This window comes from Canis lupus, chromosome 14 (genome assembly GCF_011100685.1).
Source record: "Canis lupus familiaris isolate Mischka breed German Shepherd chromosome 14, alternate assembly UU_Cfam_GSD_1.0, whole genome shotgun sequence".
NCBI classification, from domain to species: domain Eukaryota; kingdom Metazoa; phylum Chordata; class Mammalia; order Carnivora; family Canidae; genus Canis; species Canis lupus.
In genome coordinates, this window is record NC_049235.1 from 45522569 (window position 1) to 45537566 (window position 14998).

The 14998-nt window shown below is 34.9% G+C and overlaps 1 protein-coding gene and 1 pseudogene across 15 annotated transcripts in view; one reads left to right on the top strand and one right to left on the bottom strand.

Annotated features, from left to right (window-relative positions):
• The window catches only part of BBS9 (Bardet-Biedl syndrome 9), a 432261-nt gene that overhangs the window by 232802 nt on the left and 184461 nt on the right, over positions 1 to 14998 (top strand). For all 15 annotated transcript variants that reach the window (XR_005369689.1, XM_038557299.1, XM_038557303.1 and 12 more), the window contains one exon: positions 899 to 1051. Coding sequence is in view for 14 of the 15 variants with exons in the window: in XM_038557299.1 (XP_038413227.1) it covers positions 899 to 1051 (153 nt within the window). In the remaining variant the exon portion in view is untranslated. The remainder of the gene's footprint in view (positions 1 to 898; positions 1052 to 14998) is intronic.
• On the bottom strand, positions 13104 to 13405 carry LOC100687124 (annotated as a pseudogene).

A 14998-nucleotide genomic window follows, 5' to 3' on the forward strand; every position in this document is an offset into this window, starting at 1 on the left:
TTTTGTCCTTTTTTCTATTGATTGATGCTCTTTCTTACTGATTTGTATTGGATTTTGGTCCTTTTCTCATTGATTCTTAGATACTCTCTAGATATTATGGGCTTGACTTTTTATCTCTGTGGTTATTGCTATTATTTTTACATTTTGTTGTCTTGTCACTTAATATTTTTTTAACCAAATAGAATTCCTTTTTTTCCCCCTTAGTTACAGATTTATCAAGGTATGAGTATGTGTCTGGCTTTTGCCTTTTGAATTATAAGTGTCTTTTTCATGGCAAGATTATTTAAAAAATCTAATTTTTCTAGTACTTTTGTTGTGTCTAAGCTTTTTATTTTTCTAGTTGATTTTGCTGTAAAGACTGGGTGAGAAATTCTTATTTTTTTTCTCATGTAATCAGTTATTACAGGACATTTATTAAATAATCTGTCTTGGGGATCCCTGGTGGCTCAGTGGTTTGGCGCCTCCCTTTGGCCAAGGGTGCGATCCTGGAGTCCCGGGATTGAGTTTGCATCGGGCTCCCGGCATGGAGCCTGCTTCTCCCTCCTCCTGTGTCTCTGCCCCTCTCTCTCTCTTTCTCTCTCTCTCTCTCATAAATAAATAAATAAATAAATAAATAAATAAATAAATAAATAAATAAATAAATCTTTAAAAAAAATCTGTCTTTTCCCCAGTGATACTAGGTCATTTTTACTGAATTTCCATTTGACCTATCATTCTCTATTATCAACCTATTCACATACCAAAATATCACAGTTTTAATTCTAATTCTCTTAACTATAATACATTTAAATTTCTTCATTACTCTCTTTTAAGCTTTAGTTGACATTGTCTGTATTCTTACTTTAAAGGTGTTTTGTTGTGCATGTTTAACCTGAATTTAAGAAATTCTTTATTGTAGTTGCGGATAAATGGTGAAAAATTAGAAGAACTCTTATCTGAAAGAGCAGTACAATTTCGAGCCATTCAACGCCGACTATTAACAAGGTTCAAAGATAAAACACCTGCCCCCCTCCAACACCTGGACACCTTGCTAGATGGAACTTATAAGCAGGTAAGTATGTTATCAATGATTGTTTTCCACTACTAAACATAATTTTTATCCCTAGCCCTAGTTATACACTAGAACGTCAAGTTAGATATTTCTTCCCTGTGTACCTTAGAGCAGCAAATAGCAAACAAGCTTTAGAGTCAGAAAAACCTAGGATCAAAGTCCAGCTTTGTGACTTTCTAATTATGTGATCTTGAGTAAATTACATAAGATCTATCAGTTTCCACATTTTACCTCCCACAGTTATTGTGAAGATTTTTGATCATTTATGTGAAGCAGCCAGCCAGCACAATGCCAGGCACATAGTATGTGCTTGATAAATAGTAGCTATTATGCTTAGTATTAATATTAAATAATTTTTGGTGCATCTCATAATTATCACCATAATTCCCTAATTGTCCTACTGAGCAATGGCTTACACTTTCATTTTTTATGTCAGTTGATGTTTTGAGATGGAATTCTTAAACAGCTTTTATGTTCTTGTTCAAAAAGATTTATTTCTTCCTCTTCCTGATTCTTCTTTCCATTAGTAGTTTATCCTTCACATGGCTAGGGTGATCTGACTCTCATTCTTACAGTATTCTGTCACCAAAAGCTATTCAAAGTTGAAGTGATAGTTTTTAAAATTTAAAATTTTATGGGTAAGACCTCTGCCAGGTCCACTATACTGGAGTCAGCTTTGAATGACTACATATCTTATGACTTCTTAATTTTTTTTTAAATTTATTATTTATGATAGAGAGAGAGAGAGAGAGAGAGAGAGAGAGGCAGAGACACAGGCAGAGGGAGAAGCAGGCTCCATGCACCGGGAGCCGGTCGTGGGATTTGATCCCAGGTCTCCAGGATCGCGCCCTGGGCCAAAGGCAGGCGCCAAACCGCTGCGCCACCCAGGGATCCCTCTTATGACTTCTATACAAGATCACTAATCTGTTTCAAAATCAGTATTGGTCATATGAACATTTTGTTCATTTTTTATTTCAATTTTTTTGAGATAGTTATATGTTCAATTGCAGTTATAACAATCTGCATTGTTACATGAGATAGATAGATCTCATGTATTCTTTATTCACTTTCCTCCAGTTGTAACATTTTGCAAACCTACAGTATACCACAACCAGGATTTAGCATTGATAAAATCCGTGGATTTTATTCAGAATTCCATGATTTTACTTGTGCTAGTTAGTGGTGGGTATGTGTGTTTTAAGCTCTATACAATTTTATCACATATGTAGGTTCATATATACACCACCACATTCAAGATAAACAGCTCCATCACCACAAAACTCTTGTCATGTTGCCTTTTATTGCCACCCCTACCCCCACAGCCCTCCTCTATCATATTCCGTTGGCTTTGAATGGACAAATCAGAGTTTTTTTCAGTTAGCTTCCCTAGAGGAAAGAAGAATAAGACATCAATAAATGTATTGATAATACAGTTGTTCTTGAAATATTCATGGTTATGTGAAAATTAGAAGCAATTTGAGAGACAGTCTGTAGAAGCAGTAGGGTACTAAAACACTGGGCTTGCAGTCCAAAGACCCCAGTTCTGTCACTTATTAGCTTTATGGCTTTTGGCAGTTGCCCTGACCCTCTCAGAACTTCAGTTTCTTTCTGTAAAATGGGATAAATACCATGTTGTTACAAAGATTCTGTTTGCCAATATATGTGGAAATGCTTGGCAAATTGTTTTACAAATCTAGATGGCCAGTTCCCTTTGTGCTGGTGCAATTATGACTCCCAACTCAGTTGCTAATGATGTTCTTTCTGTTCTATGTTTCTTTTCTTCTTAAGTATGCTTTTTGTTTTGGTTTGTTTTTCATTTCCTTTCTTTTTTTCCTCTCTACCTTCATGTTTCTTTGATGACTTTATCTCATTCTATACCTGCCTATGCTTGGGGCTAAAAATAGGCTGACTCTTGTCTTTAATGATACTCTATATTTTGGACACAATGGCAGAGGAGTGTGTAAAGGAAGTTGATGAGGATGTTTGATTTAATGCTTTCCATATTTTCTATATAGTAAGGCTTCCTTTGTCTTTTTTTTTTTAATTTTTATTTATTTATGATAGTCACAGAGAGAGAAGGAGAGAGAGGCAGAGACAGGCAGAGGGAGAAGCAAGGCTCCATGCACCGGGAGCCTGATGTGGGATTCGATCCCAGGTCTCCAGGATCACGCCCTGGGCCAAAGGCAGGCGCCAAACTGCTGCGCCACCCAGGGATCCCATTCCTTTGTCTTTTGTATGTTTAAAGTGCTAGATTTTTTTTTTTTTTTGCTTAGTCTCAGTGTTGGGTTTTTCCATGATTTGTAATATTGCAGACAAGACGATTAAAACCATGGGTTTTAGCTTTAAATCCCCATTCATTTTAGATTAAAAAGAAAATGAATAAGCTTTTGAAAGATATGAATAGTATAAAGAATTTGACTTAGTTTTAATGTAATTTACTACTCAATTTTATTATATGTTCATATTAAATTATAGTGAGATATTGATTGTTCTCTATTTTAACTCTCTTTAGTTAACTTTTAATGACATATTTAATACATGGATATAATTTTCCCCCAAAATGATAAGGTTATACACTGTGCTAAATTCTCTATCATGGCCCTTTATCATCTCCTCAAAAATGTAATCACTTTTATGATTTTGTGTTTTTCCAGACCTTTTTTTTTTTTCCATTCAGAAATGAAGTATTATTTTATGAGGCTAAAATAATCCATAAATAGTATTATACTATATGTATTGGTATACTTCTCTTTTTCCTTTTTCTTCTAACAGTGTGTAGTGGAGCTCTTTCTGTATTAATGTATAGACCTACCTCTCTGTGTGTTATGTAGTATATATAATCTGTAGTATGGACAAACTATAGGTTATTAAAGAATGGATCATAATAGTAGTTTCAATGTTGAGTCTAACAGTGAGAAAAATCCCTTTTAGACATCCTACTGTGACCAAAAGGGATATGACATACTTCACTATCACATACTTTCTGTACCTAGTGTAAATTTTTTTTATCTTTATCCTTTGCCTGGGTAGGGGGCATGATTTAATTGGCCGATTAGCTGAATGCTTGATATAATGAGCCATGCTAGAGTTTGATCTTAATTTCCATGGCATGACTGTCAGTAGATTTTTAATGTGTTTTCCTAACATAGCAGCTTAAATTAGATCTGTTACCCGTGTAGAATCCTTGTTTTCTCATGTGTAGGGAGCATGTAATTTTTTTTTTGTTAATCATTCTGTGGGTCTTAGTGCCACCTTAGTTCAACCAGGAGCAGTTAAGAGAAGCACTCTGAGCTATCCAGTGAAAGATTTACATTTTATTGCATTTATCACCATGTATCTGGAGGATGTTTCATTGTTAGCATTTAATGAACAGTGATAATTGGCTTATGTGAAAATAGAAGCAGAAGCCAGTATCCTCCTAAAACTAGTGTGTAAACTCTCTGAAGGCAAGAACTTTTTTTTCTTTTGCTTTACTCACTGCTATTTTCTTAGGATGATAGATTTCTTGCCACATTATAGGTGCTTAATAAATATTTGCTCTATTAATGAATTCTTTATTGCCACTAACTAATATAATTTATTGAAACTATATTTTTGATAATAGCAACACTACAAAGAACAGATTGATAGAGAATTCTTTGAGTTCAGGCTCATGAATCATTGGGATGGTTTGTTTTAAAATCCCCAAATGCCACTAAAAGAAACTCTCTTCTGCCTTCCTAAATAATTTAGCAGAAACTGCAGGTACTGCTTGCTTACCTAATGAGCCCATGAAGTAGGCCTCTCACCTTTGTATGGCTTGCAGTTTAGGTATCTTTGATTTTGGTCCACAAGGGCCTAATAGAGAAAGCTGCTGCTTCTAAGGTTGTAGTAAGACATCCAACATTGTTTTCTTTAGATACATGCCAATAAGTGCTCTAGGGTTTAAAAGGACATATCTGAAGTATCTTAGTAAAATGATTAAGAACTCTATGTCTAGAGTTAGCTTGATTATGTTCTAGTCTTGGCTCTGTGACCTTTGGCAAATTACTTAAACAGAGAAAACAAAACCAATCCTAAGCATCAGTGTTCCTACCTGTAGAATGCTCCTTCTTTTATGGGGTTGTTATGAGGACTGAAATGTATAAACATGTAGATTGCTTAGGATAGTGCATGGTACAGAATGAGCTCTCAACAAATGTTAACTACAACTCTGGGAGACTGTTCTTCATTTTTATTTGACCTAGTTATACTATCTCAAAACAGCACTATTCATTTTTTCAGACAAAAGAGGTTATAATAATACATCATCTTTCTGAAATTTTGCTGTCAATCTCATAAATCTAGACCTCAGCTAAGAATGAGAAAGATCCTTTATCCTTATGGGCATCCCCACACTTCTTTGTGTGTTGTTTGGTTCCAGAGAGGATACCAAAAGGGAAGGGGGCATCAGGATCATGAGGTCAAGTGGATGTCCTTCCTGAATCCCTGATTGTTTCCCTAGAAGAAAAATTTTTAAAAATTTCACTCAAACACACACACACACACACACACACACATTGCTTTGCATAAATGTACCAAATTATAGTTCCACAAGCAGTATAGGAAAATGTCTGTTTTCTGGGCATTATTGTTTTGATCTTTACAGTTTTTAACTGAAAAGAGAATATGATTGTTGTTTTATCTTTTTTTTCTTTGCTTATTAGTGATGTTGAATTTTTAAAAATGTTAATTAGCCATTTGTATTTGTTTTATAGTGATTTATGTGTGTATATTTTCTGTTCAGTAGTCTGTCAGGTAGTTCAGCTTTTTCTTGTTATTTTACGTATGTTAGGAATGGCAATCTTTTATCATACTTTTGTCATGCATAAAAATACATATATGAGGGATATAATCTCTTTTCATGTATGAAAAAAGTTTTACCAATTTGTTATTTGCCTTTTATTTTTATTTATAATGTTTTTTTTGACATGTAAAGTTTAAAAAGCAATTATGTAATAAAATCTATCCATTTTTTTCCTTTAGGCTTCTCTGCCTAAGAAAGCCTTTCCCATGCCAAGAGTACATGAATATCAACATGTAATTTATTCTAGCATTTTTATGTTATCATTTTTTATATATACTTTTAAAATGCATCTGGAACGTATTATGCAATTTAGTGGGAATCTAATCTCCCTGCCAAAAATGGTGAGCGAGTTGTCTCAGCCCCTGCTTATTATTACATAATCCATTTTTCTCTTGCTAAGCTAATGTACTACCTGTATCTTTAATGATTTTACTGTATAGCAAACCACCTCAAACCTTAGTGACTTAAAACAGCAGTAATTCATTGTTGTTCACTTGGGCAGTTCTGTTGATCTGGGCCATGCTTGGTTGATCTCCACTGGGCTCACTCATGTGTGTCCCTGGTCAGCTGATGGCTCAGCTGGAGACTGGATGGTGTGGGATGTACTTACTCACATATTTGGCAGTTGGCTCACAGTTAGATGGGATCATTGTACTACATGTCTCTCCTGGCCTAGTGGGCTGGCCTGGCATTATTCACACGATAGCTACAGGTCATAATGTACAACTGTCATTTAAGCTTCTGCCATGTGTCTAATTCTCTATAAGTTTTGACCAACCCAGATCAAAGAGGTAAGGAAATAAACCCTTCTTCCTTATTGGATGAGTAGAGAATTGTGGGCATTTTTGGTTATCTACCCTACTTTTTTTTTTTCTTGAACATATACCAAATTAGCAAAATTGTTTAGAAGACAATTTTTTCCCTTCCATAACCCCTAGGTTTAGGTTTTTTATACTTTTGACTTCCAAACCTAAATTTTTGTTGTCATTGCAATATTATTTATTCATAATCAATTTGGTCCATGAACTCTGGAGATAATTTATCTTGTAATTAGGTTTGTCAAGAGTTGTTAAAAGCAAAGAGAGTATCTGTACTGTTTTCAGGTTAGTGAGACTGCCTGAATACTACTCACCTGTGCACTTAGTTATGGTCAGTTGTTTTGGGGATGGAATCTGTTATTCAGTCTCCTCGTAGGGCTCCACTTGTTCTGGGTATGCTTCATGGACATGTGACCTGTGCAATCACACAGAACCCCGTGTTTGATTTAAAGCCCTGTGGTTGCCATCTTGATATTCTTAATACTTTTGAACAAAAGGCCCTCTATTTTCCTTTTGCTCTGGGCCCTTCAAATAATGTAGATGGTCCTGGCCCTGTCAGGATACTAACTAATTTCTGATGAGTAGAATAAGCCAACTGGGAGTTCAGATACAGAAGAGAGTTCAAAAACAGAAAGGCTTTATGACCACCACCCCAGAGCTACCTGTGAGTTCCCCAGAGATGAAGAAAAAAGGGATGAAGTAGACATCAGTGAGAGCAACTCTGGGGGTAGCTTAATGGTTTCTCTCTGGGAAAGGCATCTTGGTTAACTGACCATGAGTGATAAGACTTATCTCATCATTCTGCAGTTAGTTGTTTTCAAGCAGTTGTGGGTACCAGCCTTGTTTTAGACTCCCAACAGGTGGGTCACTGGCTCCAAGATGTGCCATCAGTAATTATGAGTTCTGGTACACAAGGGGGTCAGCCAACCACTTTTCTCCCTTTTTCAACTGTAAGTCATTCCCAAAACCTGTATTTTTGATTGGCTAGGAACCCCAGAACACATATTTCCACATTGGCTTTTAAATCTTACTAGGAGGCCTTTCCCGCATAGCATCTACCTTCCATCCTATCACATTTCATTGAGGGCATCTACCAGGCACCCCTTCCTGAGGTCAGCCGGTGGCTGAAGCAAGGAGAGGAGGCTAGGGCTATCACTCTGGGAAAAGCATCTCATGATACTTACATTCTCCAGTGAATGAGGATTTCCCAGTTGCCCATTACAATTTTAATAATTTATTCTAGAATTTGGGAAAAAAAGTCTTCCTTTTTGAAGGAGGTTTCACCTTTACTTCTGGCTTTAAAGGCATAATGTTGAAAGAAAGTAACCATGTCAAGAATTTTTTTGTCAGCGTTTAGAAATCCAGATTTCCTCATGTGTACAACTGGAATGCTGCCTTGTCAGTCTGAATATATTTTTGGAGGACCTAAGAAAGGAAGTAAGGGAAGAGAAGGGAAATTCATGTTTATTGAGCATCTGTTGAGTCTGAGGTAAATTTCATTTATTACTTCAATTAAAAAATCACAGTCATCTTGTGAAGGTGGCATTGTTGTTCCCAATCATGGATCCCAAGTTATGGATGAAGAGCTTGAGACTCCAAGCAGGGTTAGGCAACTTGCTGTTACATAGATATTAAGCCATCTATTCCAAAGTCTGTGCTTTAGTATATCTTGTGGTATAGTTAGTCATTTCCACAGGGCAGATAGACATCCTAGGTTTTCTTTAGTGAAACTATAGTCAGGTTAAAGGAAAAGGAGATTCATGTAAACAATTTGTACATATTCATATAATATATATATATATATATGTATATATATTAGTGGTCATCCAATATTTGATGGGTATACACCTATCAGAAAGGTAGTAAAAGCTTCTGGAGAGTTCCCTAAAGTATATATTACATCTGAAACTTGAGTATCAGAGGAAGAAGTTTGTTAATGTGTTAGCTTATTCTGAAGTTCAATTTCTTTGCTATCAAATTCTAATGCTAATTGCATTTGGAAGAAAAGCTTTGGCAAATAAGTTCTCTTTCATATTATAAAAATTTTATGTGCATTTGTTAGTCAAAGCAGGACTGATTGGCTGAATTGAAACTGGGGACATTTAGACTTACCCTACAGTTTGACTTGTGTTTTGATGCTTTTACGTGTGGTGAGTTTTTTTTTTTTCCTTCCTGTTTGAACACTAACTCTCTGTTGTAGTAAAGGAAAAATGTTTACTAATCTAAAAGTTTGTGTCAGATGACATATGTGTGATGTAATGACTGATAGTCATTAGTGTTCTAGAAAGGCACTTGGCTGATTTTTCTTTTCTGCAAAACAGAGGTTGTATTAAGCATAATTTTAAACAGAGATCCTGTGGTTTGGAGTTTGCTTTTTGTTACTTTTTCTGTACTTAAAACTTCCTTCCACTTTGTTTATTTGTATGGTATTGATGTATAAAAATCATTTTAAGTCACGCAGAAGTCTAAGAGCTTTTGGTCCATGACTTTTTAAATGAGCATGATTTTGATGATTTTGGCTGATAACACAAAGGAATATGTGATGAAACATTTAGGCCTACTTTCTTCTTTGCCATTGGCAAGTAAAAACAATACACTGATAGACTGAGAAGGAGGTATCAGGGATTTGGTTATATTGCTTCATTTGTTTTTCTTCTAACTATTTAAGAGTGAAGAAGACATTCTTTCTCCTCTGAAGGAGATAGAATAAACAGGTGAGAAAGGGGGCATAGGAATTTGCAGCCATATGTTTGGGGATGAATGGAGGTGGTAAGTTAAAAAATGGAGTTTCTGTATTTTTACCCCATAATTCTACTCTTGGCTATTTATCTAAGAAAATAGCTCACAAAGGAAAAAAATACATCTATCAGGTTGGTTGTTTATAACACTAATTACTATAAACTAGCTTTCCATGGTTAGAAAGTAATTCGTTTTATTGTAGTGCTACCATTTGATATGATCTCATTTCATATCATCATTTCATTTAATTATTTTAAAAACCAGAATGATATAAACATCCCAAATAATTGAAAATAGCAGTTGGTATGTAGTAAGTTTCAAATAATGAAATAGTTGTATCTATAGTAGATGAGTGTGCAAAGATTTAGAAGGAATATAAAAAATTGAAAATAGTGCACATTTATTTTAGATGACTTTAAATTGTTAAGCCGTTTCTGTTAATATGATCACAATTTGATAAGCATGAAAATAATTTTTCACAATATGTAAATGTACTTAACACTATTGAACTATATACTTAAAACAGGATAATAATTTTTTTGTTCTCTGTATTTTACCACAATTTTTTAAAAGTAATAACTTTTTAAAAAGTGAATGTGATCATTTGATGGTATTTTCTGAAGGAAGTATTTTCTCTCTCCTCTGTATACCCTATAAATTCATTTCTCTATTCTCTGAATGTTTAGAACTTCAGATTATTGTTCCATATATGAGTTAGTTTATTCCTATTCACTCAAAAAGGAGAAATTAGATAACTGAATGGTAGGCTTGAATGAATATGAATAAGTGTGAGGATTGTCTTATTCTATCACTTCACTAGTCCCTCAGTGAAACTAGAAGAAAATACAAAGCTCTTCTAAAATTATGTAAATTTTGCTTCCACTAAATCAGAGTCTAGAATATAATCTCCAAAGTGTGCTTGTTTTAAATATATCACTGATATATTCAGTATATGTGTGTGGCTATGACATCTGCTCCGACAGAAATATACTCCAAGACAGAAATATGAGCCATATATCTAATTTTTCTAGTAGTCACATTTAAAAAAACAAAATGCAACAAGTGAAATTAATCTTGATAATGTTTTATTTAACCCTATATATGTAAAATACTATTTCTACATTAATCAAATCAAAATTATCAAGACACTTTCTATTCCTTTCATAGTAAGTATTCAATACATTGTTTAGTTCACATCTGTAGCACATTTCAGGCTCTGAATAGCCATATGTGGCTAGTGGCTTCCTCAGCAGACATTACAGTTCTAGCTACAGATGATTGTGAACTCATAATTTTATGTCGTTTCTTGTAATGTCTCTTGTTTTTTTCTTTTTTCTAATCCTTTATTTATTTATTGATTATTTTTTTAAAAAAAGATATTTTATTTATTATTTAGAGAGACAGAGAGTGAAAGAATCTCAAGCAGACTACCTGCTGAGCAGGGAGCCTGATTTGGGACTATATCTCAGACCCTGAGGGATGCCTGGGTAGCTCAGTGGTTGAGCAACTGTCTTTGGCTGAAGTCGTGATCCTGAGGTCCTGGGATGGAGTCTGGCATTAGGCTCCCTGCAGGAAGCCTGGGCTTTTCCCTCTGCCTATGTCTCTGCCTCTCTCTCTTGTCTCTCATGAATGAATGAATGAATGAATGAATGAATAAATAAATAAATAAATAAATAAATAAAATCTTAATTAAAAAAAAATCTTAGGACTCTGAGATCATGACCTGAGCAGAAACCAAGAATCACATACTTAACGAGCTAAGCCACCCATGGCCTCTATTTTTATTTTTTAAAGATTTATTTATTTATTTTAGAGAGAGATCATGCAAATAGGGGGAGGGGCAGAGGGAATCTCAGACTCCCTGCTGAGTGCGGAGCCTTATTCTGGGCTCCATCTCCTGACCCTGCCATCATGACCTGAGCCCCCCAGCCATTCATCCTTTACTTGTTTTAAATTCTAGTTCATGATAAGAGTGTCATTGATGCAATGATTTTCACTTACTTGTTGTGAATAACAGGCAGTGGGAAGCTCTCTTAGATGGTTAGAGGACTACCGGGAATCTTTGCACACATAAACCATGCCTTCAGGTATTGTTGAAAACACACTCACACAGATACACACACATATCAAATTTAATGTCAACACACTTGGGTCCTAGTTCTAGCCCTTTATGTTTCTTTGACTTTGGGCATGTCACTTGGCTTCTTCACTTTTATCTTTGGACCCCTTAGAACCTGTCTGATAGGCATCCAGTATGGCGCTTACTTCTAGTAAAACTTTTAATAAATATTTATTGTATCTGCATAATAGTTAAAAGCAACGGACTCTTAAATTTCCATCAATTCAGAATTTCAGAAACAAATGGGCCGTTAGGGTCATTTAGTGCCAGCCTGGAGTGTGTTTTTGGCCAGCCAACATTTGTTTGGTGGACGCTAATGATAGTGATCTAAGTAACAGGGCTTTTTGAAACTGAATTATTTTTCAAAGAAGATATACAAGTACAGAACATTATTATGACATTGGAGTTATGCTTCCCTGGATTTACGTATGTAACACTAATTGACATTAATGGAAGGTGTACGTAAATCAAGAGGAAAACATACCCATTCATATATAAAAACATTCTATTCTTAATATCCATCTGGTATGCTTTAGTTCCCTGGGGCATATGGGTTTTTTTTATAAACTGAATGCATACCTCTTTATCTGCATTTTCATCAGTTGGTATTTGGTTTTTTTGCTTGCTAGTATTAGTTTGAACACCCACTTAGATTGTAAAGTCAGTATTAGGAGTTTATTTTGGCAAATTTTTCAGATTCATAAATTTGACCATCTAATATAAAATATTCTAAACCAAAAGTAATCAGGGGTACCTATTCTGCTAAAATTTCTATTTATTGTTTGATCTTTTTAAAATAATTAGTCCTTTGAGATATACTAAGAAACAAGATGTTTCTAATATTACAATAAAACTATTAATGAACCCATTAGAAGGAAATGAAAATCTTATCTTTTTTGTGTCAGTGATGAGAGAAAAAATATATAAGTGGCCTCTAATTATCTGTAATTGTATGAGTTTTCTTTCATTTATGTTATCTATCTTCCTGTTTAATGCTATCTAGCACAATTATTCCTTTTGTATTAGTTTTCTGTAAGTGGGGTTCTGAATGGTTTGAATTGTGAATTAACAATGATCACCATACTCTTAACCCTCCTCTGTTCTTTCCTTCCCTTCCCCCACTTTCTTTCTTTCTCTCAGTTAAGGAAAACAAAGCCAGAGAGATTATTTTATGATATTGCTTAACAAAATAAAGAGATGTATGGTCTTTATAGGATTATCTATGAACATCTAAGCAGTTATATCAATACTGATATGTGTCCTTGTCTATTAATATCCAGAAGGCTAATAGTGCCTTAAGTGTTGTTTGAAAGTACCAAATGTATGTTGGCAAATTGAATTTAGAATAAAAAAAAAGTACCAAATGTAACCAAAGATAAATTGAGGTGATATATTTTTAAAAAGATAATTTGTGAGACTCAGCTTTATATTCAGGAACAAGGTAGTAATAGATAAAATTGATTTAATCTGATTAAAATAAATGAATTTTGAACACTGGACTTTATTTTTTACTTTTTTTCAAATTCCAAAAAGCATTTATTACATACAGATTCAGTCCTTCCTGGCTGCTGCTTCCCTCATGGCTGCCAGGACATTGCTCAGCTCCTCTCTCTTCCTCCTGGCACGGATATGTGTCCCCACTCTTTTCTCAATGAATGTGAGGGTACTTTTGTCCTCGGAGACCTTGAATCCCCATGGCACTCTGCTCCTGTGGGGTGAAGCTGCACACCTCTCAGATCATGTCCTACCCAAACTTGGTGTGCTCCGTGAGGCACACAGTGTGCTGTCAGCAGAGGCTGCATCACGTTGTGGCCCTTGTTGAGGCCCATAGCCCTAGGGTAGTGCAGAGCCATGGCTGCTTGCTGCTCCTCTGTGGCTCCAAAGGCAGAAGGAACATTGGACTGTAAGATATTTAAATATGTTGTAACTGTACTTGGGAATAATTAGTTAGAATGTTGTACAATAAAATCAGCAGATATGTAACTTCACTATTTTCCCTGATGGACTACCCTATATTGTTGTTTTTAGATTTTCTTTTATATGACTTCTAAATCTCTTTCAGAGAATTTCAGGAAAATCCAACTACCCTTCTTACTCAGATATTGATTCTTTACCCCCATCTAGGACTGGCTTCTAGTCAGCACTTAATATGCTTGTTTGGTCGATTCCTCATTTGGAATGATGGCCTCAAAGGCTATATTCTTGAAGAGGTGTTTTTCTATGGAAGTGATAGATTTTTTATGGGCCATCTCTCTCTGTATTTTATCCCACTTTTGTGATACAAGGTGAAAGTATGTAAGAGGATCAGCTCTTGCTAGTTGAGGCCATGGACTCAAGGAAGCTCACAGGTCCTGGTCTTTATGATCTAATGTGTCAACTTCTTGTCTGACATATTAGATAAGACTAATCTTCTGAATGTAATTAACTTAATTTTTAATTTGTTTTTGTCCTATCCCATTCTGAGACCTTCAGGGGATCTCCTTTGTCTATCTGGTTGAGACTTCTCTCTCTGGCATTCAAAGATCTCTGAAGAATGGGACCCAGCTCCTCCTAATCTTAACTCTCATTTCTGCAAGACATACATGCCAGTCAAGTTAACCTATTCTCTTAAAAAAAAAACAAAACAACTTTTATTGGTGTATAATTTTCATACTACAAAATTCATCCATGGGAATCTACCATTTAATGAATTTTAGTGTATTCATAGAGTTGTGCAAATATTAGTTCAATATAGTTTTAGAACATTACCATTATCCTCTAAAACTCCCTTATGCCCATTTGTACTTAATCCCCCCTTCCACCCCTAACACCAAGAAACTACTAATCTACTTTTTGTCTAAGTTGGTCTTTTTTGGATATTTAATATAGTTAGAATTGTACAATAATTAGTCTTTTGGATCTGAGTCTGTTACCTAACATAATGTTGTTGAGGTTCATCCATGTTGTAGAATGTGTCAGCAGTTTGTTCCTTTTAATTGTTGAATAGTATCCCATTGTATGAATACACTACATTTTGTTTTTAATCAGTTGATAGGTGAATTGTTTTCATTTTTGACTAATGAATAATGCTGCTGTGAACATTTATCATATGTCGTTATGTGGATATATATTTTGTTCTTGGTAGATTATTGAGAGTAGACTTGCAGCATCATATGTAAATTTTTGTTTAACTTTTTATGTCATACTTTTTCCTCAGTGTTGTATCATTTTCTATTTCCATCAGCAGTATATGAGGATTTCTTCCTCTTCTTCAAGATCAGTCCTTCACTTGACCCTTTTCATCTTCCACTAGTTTCTGGAATAATAACTTACTCATCATTTATTCTGACTGTTATATTTTTTATCTCTCCCTCTCTCTGTTCCTTCCTTATAGCCTATAGACGTGTTGAGGTTTATCCTGGCACAGATTTGCCTCCTGCAACTTTTCTTTGTATTTCTCTTCTACA